The sequence below is a fragment of the Pristiophorus japonicus genome, assembly GCF_044704955.1.
Source record: "Pristiophorus japonicus isolate sPriJap1 chromosome 24 unlocalized genomic scaffold, sPriJap1.hap1 SUPER_24_unloc_1, whole genome shotgun sequence".
In the NCBI taxonomy this organism is placed as follows: domain Eukaryota; kingdom Metazoa; phylum Chordata; class Chondrichthyes; family Pristiophoridae; genus Pristiophorus; species Pristiophorus japonicus.
In genome coordinates, this window is record NW_027250648.1 from 395,305 (window position 1) to 419,989 (window position 24,685).

The 24,685-nt window shown below is 62.7% G+C and overlaps 1 protein-coding gene across 1 annotated transcript in view; it reads right to left on the bottom strand.

Annotated features, from left to right (window-relative positions):
- Nucleotides 1-793: 793 nt before the first annotated feature.
- LOC139241172 (zinc finger protein Gfi-1-like) overlaps nucleotides 794-24,685 on the bottom strand; it is a 115,160-nt gene continuing 91,268 nt past the window's right edge. Inside the window, exon 5 of the mRNA XM_070869830.1 lies at nucleotides 794-1,027. Within this exon, the coding sequence (XP_070725931.1) occupies nucleotides 837-1,027 (191 nt within the window). The 3' untranslated portion in view covers nucleotides 794-836. The remainder of the gene's footprint in view (nucleotides 1,028-24,685) is intronic.

Below are 24,685 nucleotides of genomic sequence, written 5' to 3' on the forward strand. Positions count from 1 at the left end.
TACAAACATTTACAGCTGAAGATGACTGGGACATATCAGCCCCATCTGTGTCTACAGGGCAGTGTTTACAGCAAGGTATCAAGCTGGACCAGTTTTCAGTTACACACTGAGCAACTTCTTCCAGTGACAGTGTCTCCAGCTTTGACCCCGTCCTCTGAGGCTTTCGGAAACACATGCACTCATTGGTTTCTGTCTGAAAATATATAAATAACTTTGCAGGAGGGTTGAAAAGGAGGAGTTCTGGTTGACCTGGTTTCACAGTTTTCTATCTGGACACGGACTGAGAAGGGATCTACCTTCCCAGGACTCTGGAAAAGGAGGGGTTCTTTGGGTAAAGTCGGTTAATGCACCAACATGAGCTGCAGTGAGAGGCACATGACACAGCCTGCACCAACAGCATCTCTGTGCTGGTAGCTCTGGATAGCCAAACGCTTCTGGAACATCTCATTCAGTAAATGCTAGATTGCAAAAGTGCAGTGTCTCAGGGTGTCTCTTCATTGGTTGAATTGGAGACAGAACCATTTCTCATTGGTTGAATTGGAGGCAGAACCATTTCTCATTGGTTGAGTTGGAGACAGGATCATTTCTCATTGGTTGAATTGGAGACAGAACCATTTCTCATTGGTTGAATTGGAGACAGAACCATTTCTCATTGGTTGAATTGGAGAGGAGGACAGTTTCTCATTGGTTAAGTTGGTGAGGACACAATTTTTTGCATTGGTCGAATCGGAGACCTGCGACATCCTCATTGGTTAAATCAGAGAGCTGGAACACCCTCATTGGCTGAGCTGGAGATGTGCACTGTCAGGGCATGCTCCATCACTGTGCTCCTTGACCTATACACCAGCTGCGTTAAAGCCAATATGTGTCTCTTGATGCCTGCGTAAGTCGACTTTACGCTGAAACCCTTTCCCGCAGACGGAGCAAACGAAGGGTTTGAAGCCGGTGTGCTTCCTGCTGTGGGTGATGAGGTTGGAGCTCTGGCTGAAAGCTTTCCCACACACCTGGCACCTGTGCGGCTTCTCTCCTGCAGCAAGACAACAGGGAGGCAATAAAATACCATCCTCCCGCAAAATAATCCTGTATCCAACCTCCACATTTAAGCTGCAGTATCACCAGCCAGCATTAAACCTGCCGTAACTGGGACGACCAAGGAGACTAAAACATCATAAACATCCCAGTCCCAGTGGGCAGTGAGCCGGGGTCAGTCCCTGTGTCTGTGGGAAGTGAGCCGGGGTCAGTCCCAGTGTCTGTGGGAAGTGAGCCGGGGTCAGTCCCAGTGTCCGTGGGAAGTGAGCCGGGGTCAGTCCCAGTGTCCGTGGGAAGTGAGCCGGGGTCAGTCCCAGTGTCCGTGGGAAGTGAGCCGGGGTCAGTCCCAGTGTCCGTGGGAAGTGAGCCGGGGTCAGTCCCAGTGTCCGTGGGCAGTGAGCCGGGGTCAGTTCCTGTCCCTGTGGGCAGTGAGCCGGGGTCAGTCCCAGTGTCTGTGGGGAGTGAGCCGGGGTCAGTCCTTGTGTCTGTGGGAAGTGAGCCGGGGTCAGACCCAGTGTCTGTGGGAAGTGAGCCGGGGTCAGTCCCAGTGTCTGTGGGAAGTGAGCCGGGGTCAGTCCCTGTGTCTGTGGGAAGTGAGCCGGGGTCAGTCCCAGTGTCTGTGGGAAGTGAGCCGGAGTCAGTCCCAGTGTCCATGGGCAGTGAGCTGGGGTCAGTCCCAGTGTCTGTGGGAAGTGAGCCGGGGTCAGTCCCAGTGTCTGTGGGAAGTGAGCCGGGGTCAGTCCCAATGTCTGTGGGAAGTGAGCCGGAGTCAGTCCCAGTGTCCATGGGCAGTGAGCTGGGGTCAGTCCCAGTGTCTGTGGGAAGTGAGCCGGGGTCAGTCCCAGTGTCTGTGGGAAGTGAGCCGGGGTCAGTCCCAGTGTCTGTGGGAAGTGAGCCGGGGTCAGTCCCAGTGTCTGTGGGAAGTGAGCCGGGGTCAGTCCCAGTGTCTGTGGGAAGTGAGCCGGGGTCAGTCCCAGGGCCTGTGGGAAGTGAGCCGTGGTCAGTCCCAGTGTCTGTGGGAAGTGAGCAGGGGTCAGTCCCAGTGTCTGTGGGAAGTGAGCCGGGGTCAGTCCCAGTGTCTGTGGGAAGTGAGCCGGGGTCAGTCCCAGTGTCTGTGGGAAGTGAGCCGGGGTCAGTCCCAGTGTCCGTGGGCAGTGAGCCGGGGTCAGTTCCTGTCCCTGTGGGCAGTGAGCCGGGGTCAGTCCCAGTGTCTGTGGGAAGTGAGCTGGGGTCAGTCCCTGTGTCTGTGGGAAGTGAGCCGGGGTCAGACCCAGTGTCTGTGGGTAGTGAGCCGGGGTCAGTCCCAGTGTCTGCGGGAAGTGAGCCGGGGTCAGTCCCAGTGTCTGTGGGAAGTGATCCGGGGTCAGTCCCAGTGTCTGTGGGAAGAGAGCCGGGGTCAGTACCAGTGTCTGTGGGAAGTGAGCCGGGGTCAGTCACAGTGTCTGTGGGAAGTGAGCCGGGGTCAGTCCCAGTGTCTGTGGGAAGTGAGCCGGGGTCAGTCCCTGTGTCTGTGGGTAGTGAGCCGGGGTCAGTTCCAGTGTTTGTGGGAAGTGAGCCGGGTTCAGGTCCTGTCCCTGTGGGAAGTGAGCCGGGGTCAGTCCCAGTGTCCGTGGGAAGTGAGCCAGGTTCAGTCCCTGTCCCTGTGGGAAATTAGCCGTGGTCAGTCCCAGTGACCATGGAAAGTGAGCCGGGGTCAGTTCCTGTCCCTGTGGGAAGTGAGCCGGGGTCAGTCCCAGTGTCCGTGGGTAGTGAGCCGGGGTCAGTCCCAGTGTCCGTGGGCAGTGAGCCAGGGTCAGTTCCTGTCCCTGTGGGCAGTGAGCCGGGGTCAGTCCCAGTGTCTGTGGGAAGTGAGCCGGGGTCAGTCCCTGTGTCTGTGGGAAGTGAGCCGGGGTCAGACCCAGTGTCTGTGGGTAGTGAGCCGGGGTCAGACCCAGTGTCTGTGGGAAGTGAGCCGGGGTCAGTCCCTGTGTCTGTGGGAAGTGAGCCGGGGTCAGTCCCAGTGTCTGTGGGAAGTGAGCCTGGGTCAGTCCCAGTGTCTGTGGGAAGTGAGCCGGGGTCAGTCCCAGTGTCTGTGGGAAGTGAGCCGGGGTCAGTCCCACTGTCCGTGGGCAGTTAGCCAGGGTCAGTTCCTGTCCCTGTGGGCAGTGAGTCGGGGTCAGTCCCAATGTCTGTGGGAAGTGAGCCGGGGTCAGTCCCTGTGTCTGTGGGAAGTGAGCCGGGGTCAGTCCAAGTGTCTGTGGATAGTGAGCCGGGGTCAGTCCCAGTGTCTGTGGGAAGTGAGCCGGGGTCAGTCCCAGTCCCTGTGGGCAGTGAGCCAGGTTCAGTTCCAGTGTTTGTGGGAAGTGAGCCGGGGTCAGGTCCTGTCCCTGTGGGAAGTGAGCCGGGGTCAGTCCCAGTGTCCGTGGGAAGTGAGCCGGGTTCAGTCCCTGTCCCTGTGGGAAGTGAGCCGGGGTCAGACCCTGTCCCTGTGGGAAGTGAGCTGGGGTCAGTCCCTGTGGGCAGTGAGCCGGGGTCAGTCCCTGTGGGCAGTGAGCCGGGGTCAGTCCCTGTGGGCAGTGAGCCGGGGTCAGTCCCAGTGTCTGTGGGAAGTGAGCCGGGGTCAGTCACAGTGTCAGTGGGAAGTGAGCCGGGGTCAGTCCCTGTGTCTGTGGGAAGTGAGCCGGGGTCAGTCCCAGTGTCTGTGGGTAGTGAGCCGGGGTCAGTTCCAGTGTTTGTGGGAAGTGAGCCGGGGTCAGGTCCTGTCCCTGTGGGAAGTGAGCTGGGGTCAGTCCCAGTGTCCGTGGGAAGTGAGCCAGGTTCAGTCCCTATCCCTGTGGGAAGTGAGCTGGGGTCAGTCCCAGTGTCCGTGGGTAGTGAGCCGGGGTCAGATCCTGTCCCTTTGGGAAGTGAGCCGGGGTCAAGTCCTGTCCCTGTGGGAAGTGAGCCGGGGTCAGTCCCTGTGGGCAGTGAGCCGGGGTCAGTCCCTGTGGGCAGTGAGCTGGGGTCAGGTCCTGTCCCTGTGGGAAGTGAGCCGGGGTCAGTCCCTGTGGGCAGTGAGCCGGGTTCAGTCCCTGTGGGAAGTGAGCCCGGGTCAGTCCCAGTGTCTGTGGGAAGTGAGCTGGGGTCAGTACCAGTGTCTGTGGGAAGTGTGCCGGGGTCAGTCACAGTGTCTGTGGGAAGTGAGCCGGGGTCAGTCCCAGTGTCTGTGGGTAGTGAGCCTGGGTCAGTCCCAGTCCCTGTGGGTAGTGAGCCGGGTTCAGTTCCAGTGTTTGTGGGAAGTGAGCCGGGGTCAGGTCCTGTCCCTGTGGGAAGTGAGCCGGGATCAGTCCCAGTGTCCGGGGGAAGTGAGCCGGGTTCAGCCCCTGTCCCTGTGGGAAGTGAGCCGGGGTCAGTCCCAGTGTCTTTGGGAAGTGAGCCGGGGTCAGACCCAGTGTCCGTGGGTAGTGAGCCGGGGTCAGACCCTGTCCCTTTGGGAAGTGAGCCGGGGTCAGGTCCTGTCACTGTGGGAAGTGAGCCGGGGTCAGTCCCTGTGGGCAGTGAGCCGGGGTCAGTCCCTGTGGGCAGTGAGCTGGGGTCAGGTCCTGTCCCTGTTGGAAGTGAGCTGGGGTCAGTCCCTGTGGGCAGTGAGCCGGGTTCAGTCCTTGTGGGCAGTGAGCCGGGGTCAGTCCCTGTCCCTGTGGGAAGTGAGCCCGGGTCAGTCCCAGTGTCTGTGGGATGTGAGCTGGGGTCAGTACCAGCATCTGTGGGCAGTGAGCCGGGGTCAGTCACAATGTCTGTGGGAAGTGAGCCGGGGTCAGTCCCAGTGTCTGTGGGAAGTGAGCCGGAGTCAGTTCCTGTCCCTGTGGGCAGTGAGCCGGGGCCAGTCCCAGTGCCCGTGGGAAGTGAGCCGGGGTCAGTCACAGTGTCTGTGGGAAGTGAGCCGTGGTCAGTCCCAGTGTCCGTGGGCAGTGAGCCGGGGTCAGTTCCTGTCCCTGTGGGCAGTGAGTCGGGGTCAGTCCCAGTGTCTGTGGGAAGTGAGCCGGGGTCAGTCCCTGTGTCTGTGGGAAGTGAGCCGGGGTCAGTCCCAGTGTCTGTGGGTAGTGAGCCGGTGTCAGTCCCAGTGACCGTGGGAAGTGAGCCGGGGTCAGTTCCTGTCACGGTGGGAAGTGAGCCGGGTTCAGACACTTTCCCTGTGGGAAGTGAGCCGGGGTCAGGTCCTGTCCCTGTGGGAAGTGAGCCGGGGTCAGTCTCTGTGGGCAGCGAGCCGGGGTCAGTCCCTGTCCCTGTGGGCAGTGAGCCCGGGTCAGTCCCAGTGTCTGCGTGAAGTGAGCTGGGGTCAGTACCAGTGTCTGTGGGAAGTGAGCCAGGGTCAGTCGCAGTGTCTGTGGGAAGTGAGCCGGGGTCAGTCCCAGTGTCCATGGGCAGTGAGCCGGAGTCAGTTCCTGTCCCTGTTGGAAGTGAGCCGGGGTCAGTCCCAGTGTCCGTGGGCAGTGAGCCGGGGTCAGTTCCTGTCACTGTGGGCAGTGAGCCGGAGTCAGTCCCAGTGTCTGTGGGAAGTGAGCCGGGGTCAGTCCCAGTGTCTGTGGGAAGTGAGCCGGGGTCAGACCCAGTGTCTGTGGGTAGTGAGCCGGGGTCAGTCCCAGTGCCTGTGGGAAGTGAGCCGGGGTCAGTTCCAGTGCCTGTGGGAAGTGAGCCGGAGTCAGTCCCAGTGTCTGTGGGAAGTGAGCCGGGGTGGGAAGTGAGCCGGGGTCAGTCCCAGTGTCTGTGGGAAGTGAGCCGGGGTCAGTCTCAGTGTCTGTGGGAAGTGAGCCGGGCTCAGTCCCAGTGTCTGTGGGAAGTGAGCCAGGCTCAGTCCCAGTGTCTGTGGGAAGTGAGCCGGGGTCAGTCCCAATGTCTCTGGGAAGTGAGCCGGGGTCAGTCCCAGTGTCCGTGGGCAGTTAGCCAGGGTCAGTTCCTGTCCCTGTGGGCAGTGAGTCGGGGTCAGTCCCAATGTCTGTGGGAAGTGAGCCGGGGTCAGTCCCTGTGTCTGTGGGAAGTGAGCCGGGGTCAGTCCCAGTGTCTGTGGATAGTGAGCCGGGGTCAGTCCCAGTGTCTGTGGGAAGTGAGCCGGGGTCAGTCCCAGTCCCTGTGGGCAGTGAGCCGGGTTCATTTCCAGTGTTTGTGGGAAGTGAGCCGGGGTCAGGTCCTGTCCCTGTGGGAAGTGAGCCGGGGTCAGTCCCAGTGTCCGTGGGAAGTGAGCCGGGTTCAGTCCCTGTCCCTGTGGGAAGTGAGCCGGGGTCAGACCCTGTCCCTGTGGGAAGTGAGCCGGGGTCAGTCCCTGTGGGCAGTGAGCCGGGGTCAGTCCCTGTGGGCAGTGAGCCGGGGTCAGTCCCTGTGGGCAGTGAGCCGGGGTCAGTACCTGTCCCTGTGGGAAGTGAGCCCGGGTCAGTCCCAGTGTCTGTGGGAACTGAGCTGGGGTCAGTACCAGTGTCTGTGGGAAGTGAGCCGGGGTCAGTCACAGTGTCTGTGATAAGTGAGCCGGGGTCAGTCCCTGTGTCTGTGGGAAGTGAGCCGGGGTCAGTCCCAGTGTCTGTGGGTAGTGAGCCGGGGTTAGTTCCAGTGTTTGTGGGAAGTGAGCCGGAGTCAGGTCCTGTCCCTGTGGGAAGTGAGCCGGGGTCAGTCCCAGTGTCCGTGGGAAGTGAGCCGGGTTCAGTCCCTGTCCCTGTGGGAAATTAGCTGTGGTCAGTCCCAGTGACCATGGAAAGTGAGCCGGGGTCAGTTCCTGTCCCTGTGGGAAGTGAGCCGGGGTCAGTCCCAGTGTCGGTGGGTAGTGAGCCGGGGTCAGATCCTGTCCCTTTGGGAAGTGAGCCGGGGTCAGGTCCTGCCCCTGTGGGAAGTGAGCCGGGGTCAGTCCCTGTGGGCAGTGAGCCGGGGTCAGTCCCTGTGGGCAGTGAGCTGGGGTCAGGTCCTGTCCCTGTGGGAAGTGAGCCGGGGTCAGTCCCTGTGGGCAGTGAGCCGGGTTCAGTCCCTGTGGGAAGTGAGCCCGGGTCAGTCCCAGTGTCTGTGGGAAGTGAGCTGGGGTCAGTACCAGTGTCTGTGGGAAGTGTGCCGGGGTCAGTCACAGTGTCTGTGGGAAGTGAGCCGGGGTCAGTCCCAGTGTCTCTGGGTAGTGAGCCGGGGTCAGTCCCAGTCCCTGTGGGTAGTGAGCCGGGTTCAGTTCCAGTGTTTGTGGGAAGTGAGCCAGTGTCAGGTTCTGTCCCTGTGGGAAGTGAGCCGGGATCAGTCCCAGTGTCCGGGGGAAGTGAGCCGGGTTCAGTCCCTGTCCCTATGGGAAGTGAGCCGGGGTCAGTCCCAGTGTCTGTGGTAAGTGAGCCGGGGTCAGACCCAGTGTCCGTGGGTAGTGAGCCGGGGTCAGACACTGTCCCTTTGGGAAGTGAGCCGGGGTCAGGTCCTGTCACTGTGGGAAGTGAGCCGGGGTCAGTCCCTGTGGGCAGTGAGCTGGGGTCAGTCCCTGTGGGCAGTGAGCTGGGGTCAGGTCCTGTCCCTGTTGGAAGTGAGCTGGGGTCAGTCCCTGTGGGCAGTGAGCCGGGTTCAGTCCCTGTGGGCAGTGAGCCGGGGTCAGTCCCTGTCCCTGTGGGAAGTGAGCCCGGGTCAGTCCCAGTGTCTGTGGGATGTGAGCTGGGGTCAGTACCAGCGTCTGTGGGAAGTGAGCCGGGGTCAGTCACAATGTCTGTGGGAAGTGAGCCGGGGTCAGTCCCAGTGTCTGTGGGAAGTGAGCCGGAGTCAGTTCCTGTCCCTGTGGGCAGTGAGCCGGGGTCAGTCCCTGTGTCTGTGGGAAGTGAGCCGGGGTCAGTCCCAGTGTCTGTGGGTAGTGAGCCGGGGTCAGTCCCAGTGCCCGTGGGAAGTGAGCCGGGGTCAGTCACAGTGTCTGTGGGAAGTGAGCCGTGGTCAGTCCCAGTGTCCGTGGGCAGTGAGCCGGGGTCAGTTCCTGTCCCTGTGGGCAGTGAGTCAGGGTCAGTCCCAGTGTCTGTGGGAAGTGAGCCGGGGTCAGTCCCTGTGTCTGTGGGAAGTGAGCCGGGGTCAGTCCCAGTGTCTGTGGGAAGTGAGCCGGGGTCAGTCCCAGTGTCTGTGGGTAGTGAGCCGGGGTCAGTCCCAGTGTCTGTTGGAAGTGAGCCGGGTTCAGTCCCTGTCCCCGTGGGAAGTGAGCCGTGGTCAGTCCCAGTGACCGTGGGAAGTGAGCCGGGGTCAGTTCCTGTCACGGTGGGAAGTGAGCCGGGTTCAGACACTTTCCCTGTGGGAAGTGAGCCGGGGTCAGGTCCTGTCCCTGTGGGAAGTGAGCCGGGGTCAGTCTCTGTGGGCAGCGAGCCGGGGTCAGTCCCTGTCCCTGTGGGAAGTGAGCCCGGGTCAGTCCCAGTGTCTGTGTGAAGTGAGCTGGGGTCAGTACCAGTGTCTGTGGGAAGTGAGCCAGGGTCAGTCGCAGTGTCTGTGGGAAGTGAGCCGGGGTCAGTCCCAGTGTCCATGGGCAGTGAGCTGGAGTCAGTTCCTGTCCCTGTGGGAAGTGAGCCGGGGTCAGTCCCAGTGTCCGTGGGCAGTGAGCCGGAGTCAGTCCCAGTGTCTGTGGGAAGTGAGCCGGGGTCAGTCCCAGTGTCTGTGGGAAGTGAGCCGGGGTCAGACCCAGTGTCTGTGGGTAGTGAGCCGGGGTCAGTCCCAGTGTCTGTGGGAAGTGAGCCGGGGTCAGTTCCAGTGTCTGTGGGAAGTGAGCCGGAGTCAGTCCCAGTGTCTGTGGGAAGTGAGCCGGGGTGGGAAGTGAGCCGGGGTCAGTCCCAGTGTCTGTGGGAAGTGAGCCGGGGTCAGTCCCAGTGTCTGTGGGAAGTGAGCCGGGCTCAGTCCCAGTGTCTGTGGGAAGTGAGCCGGGGTCAGTCCCAGTGTCTGTGGGAAGTGAGCCGGGGTCAGTCCCAGTGTCCGTGGGCAGTTAGCCAGGGTCAGTCCCTGTGTCTGTGGGAAGTGAGCCGGGGTCAGTCCCAGTGTCTGTGGATAGTGAGCCGGGGTCAGTCCCAGTGTCTGTGGGAAGTGAGCCGGGGTCAGTCCCAGTCCCTGTGGGCAGTGAGCCGGGTTCAGTTCCAGTGTTTGTGGGAAGTGAGCCGGGGTCAGGTCCTGTCCCTGTGGGAAGTGAGCCGGGGTCAGTCCCAGTGTCCGTGGGCAGTGAGCCGGGGTCAGTTCCTGTCACTGTGGGCAGTGAGCCGGAGTCAGTCCCAGTGTCTGTGGGAAGTGAGCCGGGGTCAGTCCCAGTGTCTGTGGGAAGTGAGCCGGGGTCAGACCCAGTGTCTGTGGGTAGTGAGCCGGGGTCAGTCCCAGTGTCTGTGGGAAGTGAGCCGGGGTCAGTTCCAGTGTCTGTGGGAAGTGAGCCGGAGTCAGTCCCAGTGTCTGTGGGAAGTGAGCCGGGGTGGGAAGTGAGCCGGGGTCAGTCCCAGTGTCTGTGGGAAGTGAGCCGGGGTCAGTCCCAGTGTCTGTGGGAAGTGAGCCGGGCTCAGTCCCAGTGTCTGTGGGAAGTGAGCCGGGGTCAGTCCCAGTGTCTGTGGGAAGTGAGCCGGGGTCAGTCCCAGTGTCCGTGGGCAGTTAGCCAGGGTCAGTCCCTGTGTCTGTGGGAAGTGAGCCGGGGTCAGTCTCTGTGGGCAGCGAGCCGGGGTCAGTCCCTGTCCCTGTGGGCAGTGAGCCCGGGTCAGTCCCAGTGTCTGTGTGAAGTGAGCTGGGGTCAGTACCAGTGTCTGTGGGAAGTGAGCCAGGGTCAGTCGCAGTGTCTGTGGGAAGTGAGCCGGGGTCAGTCCCAGTGTCCATGGGCAGTGAGCCGGAGTCAGTTCCTGTCCCTGTTGGAAGTGAGCCGGGGTCAGTCCCAGTGTCCGTGGGCAGTGAGCCGGGGTCAGTTCCTGTCACTGTGGGCAGTGAGCCGGAGTCAGTCCCAGTGTCTGTGGGAAGTGAGCCGGGGTCAGTCCCAGTGTCTGTGGGAAGTGAGCCGGGGTCAGACCCAGTGTCTGTGGGTAGTGAGCCGGGGTCAGTCCCAGTGCCTGTGGGAAGTGAGCCGGGGTCAGTTCCAGTGCCTGTGGGAAGTGAGCCGGAGTCAGTCCCAGTGTCTGTGGGAAGTGAGCCGGGGTGGGAAGTGAGCCGGGGTCAGTCCCAGTGTCTGTGGGAAGTGAGCCGGGGTCAGTCCCAGTGTCTGTGGGAAGTGAGCCGGGCTCAGTCCCAGTGTCTGTGGGAAGTGAGCCGGGCTCAGTCCCAGTGTCTGTGGGAAGTGAGCCGGGGTCAGTCCCAATGTCTCTGGGAAGTGAGCCGGGGTCAGTCCCAGTGTCCGTGGGCAGTTAGCCAGGGTCAGTTCCTGTCCCTGTGGGCAGTGAGTCGGGGTCAGTCCCAATGTCTGTGGGAAGTGAGCCGGGGTCAGTCCCTGTGTCTGTGGGAAGTGAGCCGGGGTCAGTCCCAGTGTCTGTGGATAGTGAGCCGGGGTCAGTCCCAGTGTCTGTGGGAAGTGAGCCGGGGTCAGTCCCAGTCCCTGTGGGCAGTGAGCCGGGTTCAGTTCCAGTGTTTGTGGGAAGTGAGCCGGGGTCAGGTCCTGTCCCTGTGGGAAGTGAGCCGGGGTCAGTCCCAGTGTCCGTGGGAAGTGAGCCGGGTTCAGTCCCTGTCCCTGTGGGAAGTGAGCCTGGGTCAGACCCTGTCCCTGTGGGAAGTGAGCCGGGGTCAGTCCCTGTGGGCAGTGAGCCGGGGTCAGTCCCTGTGGGCAGTGAGCCGGGGTCAGTCCCTGTGGGCAGTGAGCCGGGGTCAGTACCTGTCCCTGTGGGAAGTGAGCCCGGGTCAGTCCCAGTGTCTGTGGGAAGTGAGCTGGGGTCAGTACCAGTGTCTGTGGGAAGTGAGCCGGGGTCAGTCACAGTGTCTGTGGGAAGTGAGCCGGGGTCAGTCCCTGTGTCTGTGGGAAGTGAGCCGGGGTCAGTCCCAGTGTCTGTGGGTAGTGAGCCGGGGTTAGTTCCAGTGTTTGTGGGAAGTGAGCCGGAGTCAGGTCCTGTCCCTGTGGGAAGTGAGCCGGGGTCAGTCCCAGTGTCCGTGGGAAGTGAGCCGTGTTCAGTCCCTGTCCCTGTGGGAAATTAGCTGTGGTCAGTCCCAGTGACCATGGAAAGTGAGCCGGGGTCAGTTCCTGTCCCTGTGGGAAGTGAGCCGGGGTCAGTCCCAATGTCTGTGGGAAGTGAGCCGGGGTCAGTCCCTGTGTCTGTGGGAAGTGAGCCGGGGTCAGTCCCTGTGTCTGTGGGAAGTGAGCCGGGGTCAGTCCCAGTGTCTGTGGGAAGTGAGCCTGGGTCAGTCCCAGTGTCTGTGGGAAGTGAGCCGGGGTCAGTCCCAGTGTCTGTGGGAAGTGAGCCGGGGTCAGTCCCACTGTCCGTGGGCAGTTAGCCAGGGTCAGTTCCTGTCCCTGTGGGCAGTGAGTCGGGGTCAGTCCCAATGTCTGTGGGAAGTGAGCCGGGGTCAGTCCCTGTGTCTGTGGGAAGTGAGCCGGGGTCAGTCCAAGTGTCTGTGGATAGTGAGCCGGGGTCAGTCCCAGTGTCTGTGGGAAGTGAGCCGGGGTCAGTCCCAGTCCCTGTGGGCAGTGAGCCAGGTTCAGTTCCAGTGTTTGTGGGAAGTGAGCCGGGGTCAGGTCCTGTCCCTGTGGGAAGTGAGCCGGGGTCAGTCCCAGTGTCCGTGGGAAGTGAGCCGGGTTCAGTCCCTGTCCCTGTGGGAAGTGAGCCGGGGTCAGACCCTGTCCCTGTGGGAAGTGAGCTGGGGTCAGTCCCTGTGGGCAGTGAGCCGGGGTCAGTCCCTGTGGGCAGTGAGCCGGGGTCAGTCCCTGTGGGCAGTGAGCCGGGGTCAGTCCCAGTGTCTGTGGGAAGTGAGCCGGGGTCAGTCACAGTGTCAGTGGGAAGTGAGCCGGGGTCAGTCCCTGTGTCTGTGGGAAGTGAGCCGGGGTCAGTCCCAGTGTCTGTGGGTAGTGAGCCGGGGTCAGTTCCAGTGTTTGTGGGAAGTGAGCCGGGGTCAGGTCCTGTCCCTGTGGGAAGTGAGCTGGGGTCAGTCCCAGTGTCCGTGGGAAGTGAGCCAGGTTCAGTCCCTATCCCTGTGGGAAGTGAGCTGGGGTCAGTCCCAGTGTCCGTGGGTAGTGAGCCGGGGTCAGATCCTGTCCCTTTGGGAAGTGAGCCGGGGTCAAGTCCTGTCCCTGTGGGAAGTGAGCCGGGGTCAGTCCCTGTGGGCAGTGAGCCGGGGTCAGTCCCTGTGGGCAGTGAGCTGGGGTCAGGTCCTGTCCCTGTGGGAAGTGAGCCGGGGTCAGTCCCTGTGGGCAGTGAGCCGGGTTCAGTCCCTGTGGGAAGTGAGCCCGGGTCAGTCCCAGTGTCTGTGGGAAGTGAGCTGGGGTCAGTACCAGTGTCTGTGGGAAGTGTGCCGGGGTCAGTCACAGTGTCTGTGGGAAGTGAGCCGGGGTCAGTCCCAGTGTCTGTGGGTAGTGAGCCTGGGTCAGTCCCAGTCCCTGTGGGTAGTGAGCCGGGTTCAGTTCCAGTGTTTGTGGGAAGTGAGCCGGGGTCAGGTCCTGTCCCTGTGGGAAGTGAGCCGGGATCAGTCCCAGTGTCCGGGGGAAGTGAGCCGGGTTCAGCCCCTGTCCCTGTGGGAAGTGAGCCGGGGTCAGTCCCAGTGTCTTTGGGAAGTGAGCCGGGGTCAGACCCAGTGTCCGTGGGTAGTGAGCCGGGGTCAGACCCTGTCCCTTTGGGAAGTGAGCCGGGGTCAGGTCCTGTCACTGTGGGAAGTGAGCCGGGGTCAGTCCCTGTGGGCAGTGAGCCGGGGTCAGTCCCTGTGGGCAGTGAGCTGGGGTCAGGTCCTGTCCCTGTTGGAAGTGAGCTGGGGTCAGTCCCTGTGGGCAGTGAGCCGGGTTCAGTCCTTGTGGGCAGTGAGCCGGGGTCAGTCCCTGTCCCTGTGGGAAGTGAGCCCGGGTCAGTCCCAGTGTCTGTGGGATGTGAGCTGGGGTCAGTACCAGCATCTGTGGGCAGTGAGCCGGGGTCAGTCACAATGTCTGTGGGAAGTGAGCCGGGGTCAGTCCCAGTGTCTGTGGGAAGTGAGCCGGAGTCAGTTCCTGTCCCTGTGGGCAGTGAGCCGGGGCCAGTCCCAGTGCCCGTGGGAAGTGAGCCGGGGTCAGTCACAGTGTCTGTGGGAAGTGAGCCGTGGTCAGTCCCAGTGTCCGTGGGCAGTGAGCCGGGGTCAGTTCCTGTCCCTGTGGGCAGTGAGTCGGGGTCAGTCCCAGTGTCTGTGGGAAGTGAGCCGGGGTCAGTCCCTGTGTCTGTGGGAAGTGAGCCGGGGTCAGTCCCAGTGTCTGTGGGTAGTGAGCCGGTGTCAGTCCCAGTGACCGTGGGAAGTGAGCCGGGGTCAGTTCCTGTCACGGTGGGAAGTGAGCCGGGTTCAGACACTTTCCCTGTGGGAAGTGAGCCGGGGTCAGGTCCTGTCCCTGTGGGAAGTGAGCCGGGGTCAGTCTCTGTGGGCAGCGAGCCGGGGTCAGTCCCTGTCCCTGTGGGCAGTGAGCCCGGGTCAGTCCCAGTGTCTGCGTGAAGTGAGCTGGGGTCAGTACCAGTGTCTGTGGGAAGTGAGCCAGGGTCAGTCGCAGTGTCTGTGGGAAGTGAGCCGGGGTCAGTCCCAGTGTCCATGGGCAGTGAGCCGGAGTCAGTTCCTGTCCCTGTTGGAAGTGAGCCGGGGTCAGTCCCAGTGTCCGTGGGCAGTGAGCCGGGGTCAGTTCCTGTCACTGTGGGCAGTGAGCCGGAGTCAGTCCCAGTGTCTGTGGGAAGTGAGCCGGGGTCAGTCCCAGTGTCTGTGGGAAGTGAGCCGGGGTCAGACCCAGTGTCTGTGGGTAGTGAGCCGGGGTCAGTCCCAGTGCCTGTGGGAAGTGAGCCGGGGTCAGTTCCAGTGCCTGTGGGAAGTGAGCCGGAGTCAGTCCCAGTGTCTGTGGGAAGTGAGCCGGGGTGGGAAGTGAGCCGGGGTCAGTCCCAGTGTCTGTGGGAAGTGAGCCGGGGTCAGTCTCAGTGTCTGTGGGAAGTGAGCCGGGCTCAGTCCCAGTGTCTGTGGGAAGTGAGCCAGGCTCAGTCCCAGTGTCTGTGGGAAGTGAGCCGGGGTCAGTCCCAATGTCTCTGGGAAGTGAGCCGGGGTCAGTCCCAGTGTCCGTGGGCAGTTAGCCAGGGTCAGTTCCTGTCCCTGTGGGCAGTGAGTCGGGGTCAGTCCCAATGTCTGTGGGAAGTGAGCCGGGGTCAGTCCCTGTGTCTGTGGGAAGTGAGCCGGGGTCAGTCCCAGTGTCTGTGGATAGTGAGCCGGGGTCAGTCCCAGTGTCTGTGGGAAGTGAGCCGGGGTCAGTCCCAGTCCCTGTGGGCAGTGAGCCGGGTTCATTTCCAGTGTTTGTGGGAAGTGAGCCGGGGTCAGGTCCTGTCCCTGTGGGAAGTGAGCCGGGGTCAGTCCCAGTGTCCGTGGGAAGTGAGCCGGGTTCAGTCCCTGTCCCTGTGGGAAGTGAGCCGGGGTCAGACCCTGTCCCTGTGGGAAGTGAGCCGGGGTCAGTCCCTGTGGGCAGTGAGCCGGGGTCAGTCCCTGTGGGCAGTGAGCCGGGGTCAGTCCCTGTGGGCAGTGAGCCGGGGTCAGTACCTGTCCCTGTGGGAAGTGAGCCCGGGTCAGTCCCAGTGTCTGTGGGAACTGAGCTGGGGTCAGTACCAGTGTCTGTGGGAAGTGAGCCGGGGTCAGTCACAGTGTCTGTGATAAGTGAGCCGGGGTCAGTCCCTGTGTCTGTGGGAAGTGAGCCGGGGTCAGTCCCAGTGTCTGTGGGTAGTGAGCCGGGGTTAGTTCCAGTGTTTGTGGGAAGTGAGCCGGAGTCAGGTCCTGTCCCTGTGGGAAGTGAGCCGGGGTCAGTCCCAGTGTCCGTGGGAAGTGAGCCGGGTTCAGTCCCTGTCCCTGTGGGAAATTAGCTGTGGTCAGTCCCAGTGACCATGGAAAGTGAGCCGGGGTCAGTTCCTGTCCCTGTGGGAAGTGAGCCGGGGTCAGTCCCAGTGTCGGTGGGTAGTGAGCCGGGGTCAGATCCTGTCCCTTTGGGAAGTGAGCCGGGGTCAGGTCCTGCCCCTGTGGGAAGTGAGCCGGGGTCAGTCCCTGTGGGCAGTGAGCCGGGGTCAGTCCCTGTGGGCAGTGAGCTGGGGTCAGGTCCTGTCCCTGTGGGAAGTGAGCCGGGGTCAGTCCCTGTGGGCAGTGAGCCGGGTTCAGTCCCTGTGGGAAGTGAGCCCGGGTCAGTCCCAGTGTCTGTGGGAAGTGAGCTGGGGTCAGTACCAGTGTCTGTGGGAAGTGTGCCGGGGTCAGTCACAGTGTCTGTGGGAAGTGAGCCGGGGTCAGTCCCAGTGTCTCTGGGTAGTGAGCCGGGGTCAGTCCCAGTCCCTGTGGGTAGTGAGCCGGGTTCAGTTCCAGTGTTTGTGGGAAGTGAGCCAGTGTCAGGTTCTGTCCCTGTGGGAAGTGAGCCGGGATCAGTCCCAGTGTCCGGGGGAAGTGAGCCGGGTTCAGTCCCTGTCCCTATGGGAAGTGAGCCGGGGTCAGTCCCAGTGTCTGTGGTAAGTGAGCCGGGGTCAGACCCAGTGTCCGTGGGTAGTGAGCCGGGGTCAGACACTGTCCCTTTGGGAAGTGAGCCGGGGTCAGGTCCTGTCACTGTGGGAAGTGAGCCGGGGTCAGTCCCTGTGGGCAGTGAGCTGGGGTCAGTCCCTGTGGGCAGTGAGCTGGGGTCAGGTCCTGTCCCTGTTGGAAGTGAGCTGGGGTCAGTCCCTGTGGGCAGTGAGCCGGGTTCAGTCCCTGTGGGCAGTGAGCCGGGGTCAGTCCCTGTCCCTGTGGGAAGTGAGCCCGGGTCAGTCCCAGTGTCTGTGGGATGTGAGCTGGGGTCAGTACCAGCGTCTGTGGGAAGTGAGCCGGGGTCAGTCACAATGTCTGTGGGAAGTGAGCCGGGGTCAGTCCCAGTGTCTGTGGGAAGTGAGCCGGAGTCAGTTCCTGTCCCTGTGGGCAGTGAGCCGGGGTCAGTCCCTGTGTCTGTGGGAAGTGAGCCGGGGTCAGTCCCAGTGTCTGTGGGTAGTGAGCCGGGGTCAGTCCCAGTGCCCGTGGGAAGTGAGCCGGGGTCAGTCACAGTGTCTGTGGGAAGTGAGCCGTGGTCAGTCCCAGTGTCCGTGGGCAGTGAGCCGGGGTCAGTTCCTGTCCCTGTGGGCAGTGAGTCAGGGTCAGTCCCAGTGTCTGTGGGAAGTGAGCCGGGGTCAGTCCCTGTGTCTGTGGGAAGTGAGCCGGGGTCAGTCCCAGTGTCTGTGGGAAGTGAGCCGGGGTCAGTCCCAGTGTCTGTGGGTAGTGAGCCGGGGTCAGTCCCAGTGTCTGTTGGAAGTGAGCCGGGTTCAGTCCCTGTCCCCGTGGGAAGTGAGCCGTGGTCAGTCCCAGTGACCGTGGGAAGTGAGCCGGGGTCAGTTCCTGTCACGGTGGGAAGTGAGCCGGGTTCAGACACTTTCCCTGTGGGAAGTGAGCCGGGGTCAGGTCCTGTCCCTGTGGGAAGTGAGCCGGGGTCAGTCTCTGTGGGCAGCGAGCCGGGGTCAGTCCCTGTCCCTGTGGGAAGTGAGCCCGGGTCAGTCCCAGTGTCTGTGTGAAGTGAGCTGGGGTCAGTACCAGTGTCTGTGGGAAGTGAGCCAGGGTCAGTCGCAGTGTCTGTGGGAAGTGAGCCGGGGTCAGTCCCAGTGTCCATGGGCAGTGAGCTGGAGTCAGTTCCTGTCCCTGTGGGAAGTGAGCCGGGGTCAGTCCCAGTGTCCGTGGGCAGTGAGCCGGAGTCAGTCCCAGTGTCTGTGGGAAGTGAGCCGGGGTCAGTCCCAGTGTCTGTGGGAAGTGAGCCGGGGTCAGACCCAGTGTCTGTGGGTAGTGAGCCGGGGTCAGTCCCAGTGTCTGTGGGAAGTGAGCCGGGGTCAGTTCCAGTGTCTGTGGGAAGTGAGCCGGAGTCAGTCCCAGTGTCTGTGGGAAGTGAGCCGGGGTGGGAAGTGAGCCGGGGTCAGTCCCAGTGTCTGTGGGAAGTGAGCCGGGGTCAGTCCCAGTGTCTGTGGGAAGTGAGCCGGGCTCAGTCCCAGTGTCTGTGGGAAGTGAGCCGGGGTCAGTCCCAGTGTCTGTGGGAAGTGAGCCGGGGTCAGTCCCAGTGTCCGTGGGCAGTTAGCCAGGGTCAGTCCCTGTGTCTGTGGGAAGTGAGCCGGGGTCAGTCCCAGTGTCTGTGGATAGTGAGCCGGGGTCAGTCCCAGTGTCTGTGGGAAGTGAGCCGGGGTCAGTCCCAGTCCCTGTGGGCAGTGAGCCGGGTTCAGTTCCAGTGTTTGTGGGAAGTGAGCCGGGGTCAGGTCCTGTCCCTGTGGGAAGTGAGCCGGGGTCAGTCCCAGTGTCCGTGGGCAGTGAGCCGGGGTCAGTTCCTGTCACTGTGGGCAGTGAGCCGGAGTCAGTCCCAGTGTCTGTGGGAAGTGAGCCGGGGTCAGTCCCAGTGTCTGTGGGAAGTGAGCCGGGGTCAGACCCAGTGTCTGTGGGTAGTGAGCCGGGGTCAGTCCCAGTGTCTGTGGGAAGTGAGCCGGGGTCAGTTCCAGTGTCTGTGGGAAGTGAGCCGGAGTCAGTCCCAGTGTCTGTGGGAAGTGAGCCGGGGTGGGAAGTGAGCCGGGGTCAGTCCCAGTGTCTGTGGGAAGTGAGCCGGGGTCAGTCCCAGTGTCTGTGGGAAGTGAGCCGGGCTCAGTCCCAGTGTCTGTGGGAAGTGAGCCGGGGTCAGTCCCAGTGTCCGTGGGCAGTTAGCCAGGGTCAGTTCCTGTCCCTGTGGGCAGTGAGTCGGGGTCAGTCCCAATGTCTGTGGGAAGTGAGCCGGGGTCAGTCCCTGTGTCTGTGGGAAGTGAGCCGGGGTCAGTCCCAGTGTCTGTGGATAGTGAGCCGGGGTCAGTCCCAGTGTCTGTGGGAAGTGAGCCGGGGTCAGTCCCAGTCCCTGTGGGCAGTGAGCCGGGTTCAGTTCCAGTGTTTGTGGGAAGTGAGCCGGGGTCAGGTCCTGTCCCTGTGGGAAGTGAGCCGGGGTCAGTCCCAGTGTCCGTGGGAAGTGAGCCGGGTTCAGTCCCTGTCCCTGTGGGAAGTGAGCCTGGGTCAGACCCTGTCCCTGTGGGAAGTGAGCCGGGGTCAGTCCCTGTGGGCAGTGAGCCGGGGTCAGTCCCTGTGGGCAGTGAGCCGGGGTCAGTCCCTGTGGGCAGTGAGCCGGGGTCAGTACCTGTCCCTGTGGGAAGTGAGCCCGGGTCAGTCCCAGTGTCTGTGGGAAGTGAGCTGGGGTCAGTACCAGTGTCTGTGGGAAGTGAGCCGGGGTCAGTCACAGTGTCTGTGGGAAGTGAGCCGGGGTCAGTCCCTGTGTCTGTGGGAAGTGAGCCGGGGTCAGTCCCAGTGTCTGTGGGTAGTGAGCCGGGGTTAGTTCCAGTGTTTGTGGGAAGTGAGCCGGAGTCAGGTCCTGTCCCTGTGGGAAGTGAGCCGGGGTCAGTCCCAGTGTCCGTGGGAAGTGAGCCGTGTTCAGTCCCTGTCCCTGTGGGAAATTAGCTGTGGTCAGTCCCAGTGACCATGGAAAGTGAGCCGGGGTCAGTTCCTGTCCCTGTGGGAAGTGAGCCGGGGTCAGTCCCAATGTCTGTGGGAAGTGAGCCGGGGTCAGTCCCTGTGTCTGTGGGAAGTGAGCCGGGGTCAGTCCCTGTGTCTGTGGGAAGTGAGCCGGGGTCAGTCCCAGTGTCTGTGGGAAGTGAGCCTGGGTCAGTCCCAGTGTCTGTGGGAAGTGAGCCGGGGTCAGTCCCAGTGTCTGTGGGAAGTGAGCCGGGGTCAGTCCCACTGTCCGTGGGCAGTTAGCCAGGGTCAGTTCCTGTCCCTGTGGGCAGTGAGTCGGGGTCAGTCCCAATGTCTGTGGGAAGTGAGCCGGGGTCAGTCCCTGTGTCTGTGGGAAGTGAGCCGGGGTCAGTCCAAGTGTCTGTGGATAGTGAGCCGGGGTCAGTCCCAGTGTCTGTGGGAAGTGAGCCGGGGTCAGTCCCAGTCCCTGTGGGCAGTGAGCCAGGTTCAGTTCCAGTGTTTGTGGGAAGTGAGCCGGGGTCAGGTCCTGTCCCTGTGGGAAGTGAGCCGGGGTCAGTCCCAGTGTCCGTGGGAAGTGAGCCGGGTTCAGTCCCTGTCCCTGTGGGAAGTGAGCCGGGGTCAGACCCTGTCCCTGTGGGAAGTGAGCTGGGGTCAGTCCCTGTGGGCAGTGAGCCGGGGTCAGTCCCTGTGGGCAGTGAGCCGGGGTCAGTCCCTGTGGGCAGTGAGCCGGGGTCAGTCCCAGTGTCTGTGGGAAGTGAGCCGGGGTCAGTCACAGTGTCAGTGGGAAGTGAGCCGGGGTCAGTCCCTGTGTCTGTGGGAAGTGAGCCGGGGTCAGTCCCAGTGTCTGTGGGTAGTGAGCCGGGGTCAGTTCCAGTGTTTGTGGGAAGTGAGCCGGGGTCAGGTCCTGTCCCTGTGGGAAGTGAGCTGGGGTCAGTCCCAGTGTCCGTGGGAAGTGAGCCAGGTTCAGTCCCTATCCCTGTGGGAAGTGAGCTGGGGTCAGTCCCAGTGTCCGTGGGTAGTGAGCCGGGGTCAGATCCTGTCCCTTTGGGAAGTGAGCCGGGGTCAAGTCCTGTCCCTGTGGGAAGTGAGCCGGGGTCAGTCCCTGTGGGCAGTGAGCCGGGGTCAGTCCCTGTGGGCAGTGAGCTGGGGTCAGGTCCTGTCCCTGTGGGAAGTGAGCCGGGGTCAGTCCCTGTGGGCAGTGAGCCGGGTTCAGTCCCTGTGGGAAGTGAGCCCGGGTCAGTCCCAGTGTCTGTGGGAAGTGAGCTGGGGTCAGTACCAGTGTCTGTGGGAAGTGTGCCGGGGTCAGTCACAGTGTCTGTGGGAAGTGAGCCGGGGTCAGTCCCAGTGTCTGTGGGTAGTGAGCCTGGGTCAGTCCCAGTCCCTGTGGGTAGTGAGCCGGGTTCAGTTCCAGTGTTTGTGGGAAGTGAGCCGGGGTCAGGTCCTGTCCCTGTGGGAAGTGAGCCGGGATCAGTCCCAGTGTCCGGGGGAAGTGAGCCGGGTTCAGCCCCTGTCCCTGTGGGAAGTGAGCCGGGGTCAGTCCCAGTGTCTTTGGGAAGTGAGCCGGGGTCAGACCCAGTGTCCGTGGGTAGTGAGCCGGGGTCAGACCCTGTCCCTTTGGGAAGTGAGCCGGGGTCAGGTCCTGTCACTGTGGGAAGTGAGCCGGGGTCAGTCCCTGTGGGCAGTGAGCCGGGGTCAGTCCCTGTGGGCAGTGAGCTGGGGTCAGGTCCTGTCCCTGTTGGAAGTGAGCTGGGGTCAGTCCCTGTGGGCAGTGAGCCGGGTTCAGTCCTTGTGGGCAGTGAGCCGGGGTCAGTCCCTGTCCCTGTGGGAAGTGAGCCCGGGTCAGTCCCAGTGTCTGTGGGATGTGAGCTGGGGTCAGTACCAGCATCTGTGGGCAGTGAGCCGGGGTCAGTCACAATGTCTGTGGGAAGTGAGCCGGGGTCAGTCCCAGTGTCTGTGGGAAGTGAGCCGGAGTCAGTTCCTGTCCCTGTGGGCAGTGAGCCGGGGCCAGTCCCAGTGCCCGTGGGAAGTGAGCCGGGGTCAGTCACAGTGTCTGTGGGAAGTGAGCCGTGGTCAGTCCCAGTGTCCGTGGGCAGTGAGCCGGGGTCAGTTCCTGTCCCTGTGGGCAGTGAGTCGGGGTCAGTCCCAGTGTCTGTGGGAAGTGAGCCGGGGTCAGTCCCTGTGTCTGTGGGAAGTGAGCCGGGGTCAGTCCCAGTGTCTGTGGGTAGTGAGCCGGTGTCAGTCCCAGTGACCGTGGGAAGTGAGCCGGGGTCAGTTCCTGTCACGGTGGGAAGTGAGCCGGGTTCAGACACTTTCCCTGTGGGAAGTGAGCCGGGGTCAGGTCCTGTCCCTGTGGGAAGTGAGCCGGGGTCAGTCTCTGTGGGCAGCGAGCCGGGGTCAGTCCCTGTCCCTGTGGGCAGTGAGCCCGGGTCAGTCCCAGTGTCTGCGTGAAGTGAGCTGGGGTCAGTACCAGTGTCTGTGGGAAGTGAGCCAGGGTCAGTCGCAGTGTCTGTGGGAAGTGAGCCGGGGTCAGTCCCAGTGTCCATGGGCAGTGAGCCGGAGTCAGTTCCTGTCCCTGTTGGAAGTGAGCCGGGGTCAGTCCCAGTGTCCGTGGGCAGTGAGCCGGGGTCAGTTCCTGTCACTGTGGGCAGTGAGCCGGAGTCAGTCCCAGTGTCTGTGGGAAGTGAGCCGGGGTCAGTCCCAGTGTCTGTGGGAAGTGAGCCGGGGTCAGACCCAGTGTCTGTGGGTAGTGAGCCGGGGTCAGTCCCAGTGCCTGTGGGAAGTGAGCCGGGGTCAGTTCCAGTGCCTGTGGGAAGTGAGCCGGAGTCAGTCCCAGTGTCTGTGGGAAGTGAGCCGGGGTGGGAAGTGAGCCGGGGTCAGTCCCAGTGTCTGTGGGAAGTGAGCCGGGGTCAGTCTCAGTGTCTGTGGGAAGTGAGCCGGGCTCAGTCCCAGTGTCTGTGGGAAGTGAGCCAGGCTCAGTCCCAGTGTCTGTGGGAAGTGAGCCGGGGTCAGTCCCAATGTCTCTGGGAAGTGAGCCGGGGTCAGTCCCAGTGTCCGTGGGCAGTTAGCCAGGGTCAGTTCCTGTCCCTGTGGGCAGTGAGTCGGGGTCAGTCCCAATGTCTGTGGGAAGTGAGCCGGGGTCAGTCCCTGTGTCTGTGGGAAGTGAGCCGGGGTCAGTCCCAGTGTCTGTGGATAGTGAGCCGGGGTCAGTCCCAGTGTCTGTGGGAAGTGAGCCGGGGTCAGTCCCAGTCCCTGTGGGCAGTGAGCCGGGTTCATTTCCAGTGTTTGTGGGAAGTGAGCCGGGGTCAGGTCCTGTCCCTGTGGGAAGTGAGCCGGGGTCAGTCCCAGTGTCCGTGGGAAGTGAGCCGGGTTCAGTCCCTGTCCCTGTGGGAAGTGAGCCGGGGTCAGACCCTGTCCCTGTGGGAAGTGAGCCGGGGTCAGTCCCTGTGGGCAGTGAGCCGGGGTCAGTCCCTGTGGGCAGTGAGCCGGGGTCAGTCCCTGTGGGCAGTGAGCCGGGGTCAGTACCTGTCCCTGTGGGAAGTGAGCCCGGGTCAGTCCCAGTGTCTGTGGGAACTGAGCTGGGGTCAGTACCAGTGTCTGTGGGAAGTGAGCCGGGGTCAGTCACAGTGTCTGTGATAAGTGAGCCGGGGTCAGTCCCTGTGTCTGTGGGAAGTGAGCCGGGGTCAGTCCCAGTGTCTGTGGGTAGTGAGCCGGGGTTAGTTCCAGTGTTTGTGGGAAGTGAGCCGGAGTCAGGTCCTGTCCCTGTGGGAAGTGAGCCGGGGTCAGTCCCAGTGTCCGTGGGAAGTGAGCCGGGTTCAGTCCCTGTCCCTGTGGGAAATTAGCTGTGGTCAGTCCCAGTGACCATGGAAAGTGAGCCGGGGTCAGTTCCTGTCCCTGTGGGAAGTGAGCCGGGGTCAGTCCCAGTGTCGGTGGGTAGTGAGCCGGGGTCAGATCCTGTCCCTTTGGGAAGTGAGCCGGGGTCAGGTCCTGCCCCTGTGGGAAGTGAGCCGGGGTCAGTCCCTGTGGGCAGTGAGCCGGGGTCAGTCCCTGTGGGCAGTGAGCTGGGGTCAGGTCCTGTCCCTGTGGGAAGTGAGCCGGGGTCAGTCCCTGTGGGCAGTGAGCCGGGTTCAGTCCCTGTGGGAAGTGAGCCCGGGTCAGTCCCAGTGTCTGTGGGAAGTGAGCTGGGGTCAGTACCAGTGTCTGTGGGAAGTGTGCCGGGGTCAGTCACAGTGTCTGTGGGAAGTGAGCCGGGGTCAGTCCCAGTGTCTCTGGGTAGTGAGCCGGGGTCAGTCCCAGTCCCTGTGGGTAGTGAGCCGGGTTCAGTTCCAGTGTTTGTGGGAAGTGAGCCAGTGTCAGGTTCTGTCCCTGTGGGAAGTGAGCCGGGATCAGTCCCAGTGTCCGGGGGAAGTGAGCCGGGTTCAGTCCCTGTCCCTATGGGAAGTGAGCCGGGGTCAGTCCCAGTGTCTGTGGTAAGTGAGCCGGGGTCAGACCCAGTGTCCGTGGGTAGTGAGCCGGGGTCAGACACTGTCCCTTTGGGAAGTGAGCCGGGGTCAGGTCCTGTCACTGTGGGAAGTGAGCCGGGGTCAGTCCCTGTGGGCAGTGAGCTGGGGTCAGTCCCTGTGGGCAGTGAGCTGGGGTCAGGTCCTGTCCCTGTTGGAAGTGAGCTGGGGTCAGTCCCTGTGGGCAGTGAGCCGGGTTCAGTCCCTGTGGGCAGTGAGCCGGGGTCAGTCCCTGTCCCTGTGGGAAGTGAGCCCGGGTCAGTCCCAGTGTCTGTGGGATGTGAGCTGGGGTCAGTACCAGCGTCTGTGGGAAGTGAGCCGGGGTCAGTCACAATGTCTGTGGGAAGTGAGCCGGGGTCAGTCCCAGTGTCTGTGGGAAGTGAGCCGGAGTCAGTTCCTGTCCCTGTGGGCAGTGAGCCGGGGTCAGTCCCTGTGTCTGTGGGAAGTGAGCCGGGGTCAGTCCCAGTGTCTGTGGGTAGTGAGCCGGGGTCAGTCCCAGTGCCCGTGGGAAGTGAGCCGGGGTCAGTCACAGTGTCTGTGGGAAGTGAGCCGTGGTCAGTCCCAGTGTCCGTGGGCAGTGAGCCGGGGTCAGTTCCTGTCCCTGTGGGCAGTGAGTCAGGGTCAGTCCCAGTGTCTGTGGGAAGTGAGCCGGGGTCAGTCCCTGTGTCTGTGGGAAGTGAGCCGGGGTCAGTCCCAGTGTCTGTGGGAAGTGAGCCGGGGTCAGTCCCAGTGTCTGTGGGTAGTGAGCCGGGGTCAGTCCCAGTGTCTGTTGGAAGTGAGCCGGGTTCAGTCCCTGTCCCCGTGGGAAGTGAGCCGTGGTCAGTCCCAGTGACCGTGGGAAGTGAGCCGGGGTCAGTTCCTGTCACGGTGGGAAGTGAGCCGGGTTCAGACACTTTCCCTGTGGGAAGTGAGCCGGGGTCAGGTCCTGTCCCTGTGGGAAGTGAGCCGGGGTCAGTCTCTGTGGGCAGCGAGCCGGGGTCAGTCCCTGTCCCTGTGGGAAGTGAGCCCGGGTCAGTCCCAGTGTCTGTGTGAAGTGAGCTGGGGTCAGTACCAGTGTCTGTGGGAAGTGAGCCAGGGTCAGTCGCAGTGTCTGTGGGAAGTGAGCCGGGGTCAGTCCCAGTGTCCATGGGCAGTGAGCTGGAGTCAGTTCCTGTCCCTGTGGGAAGTGAGCCGGGGTCAGTCCCAGTGTCCGTGGGCAGTGAGCCGGAGTCAGTCCCAGTGTCTGTGGGAAGTGAGCCGGGGTCAGTCCCAGTGTCTGTGGGAAGTGAGCCGGGGTCAGACCCAGTGTCTGTGGGTAGTGAGCCGGGGTCAGTCCCAGTGTCTGTGGGAAGTGAGCCGGGGTCAGTTCCAGTGTCTGTGGGAAGTGAGCCGGAGTCAGTCCCAGTGTCTGTGGGAAGTGAGCCGGGGTGGGAAGTGAGCCGGGGTCAGTCCCAGTGTCTGTGGGAAGTGAGCCGGGGTCAGTCCCAGTGTCTGTGGGAAGTGAGCCGGGCTCAGTCCCAGTGTCTGTGGGAAGTGAGCCGGGGTCAGTCCCAGTGTCTGTGGGAAGTGAGCCGGGGTCAGTCCCAGTGTCCGTGGGCAGTTAGCCAGGGTCAGTCCCT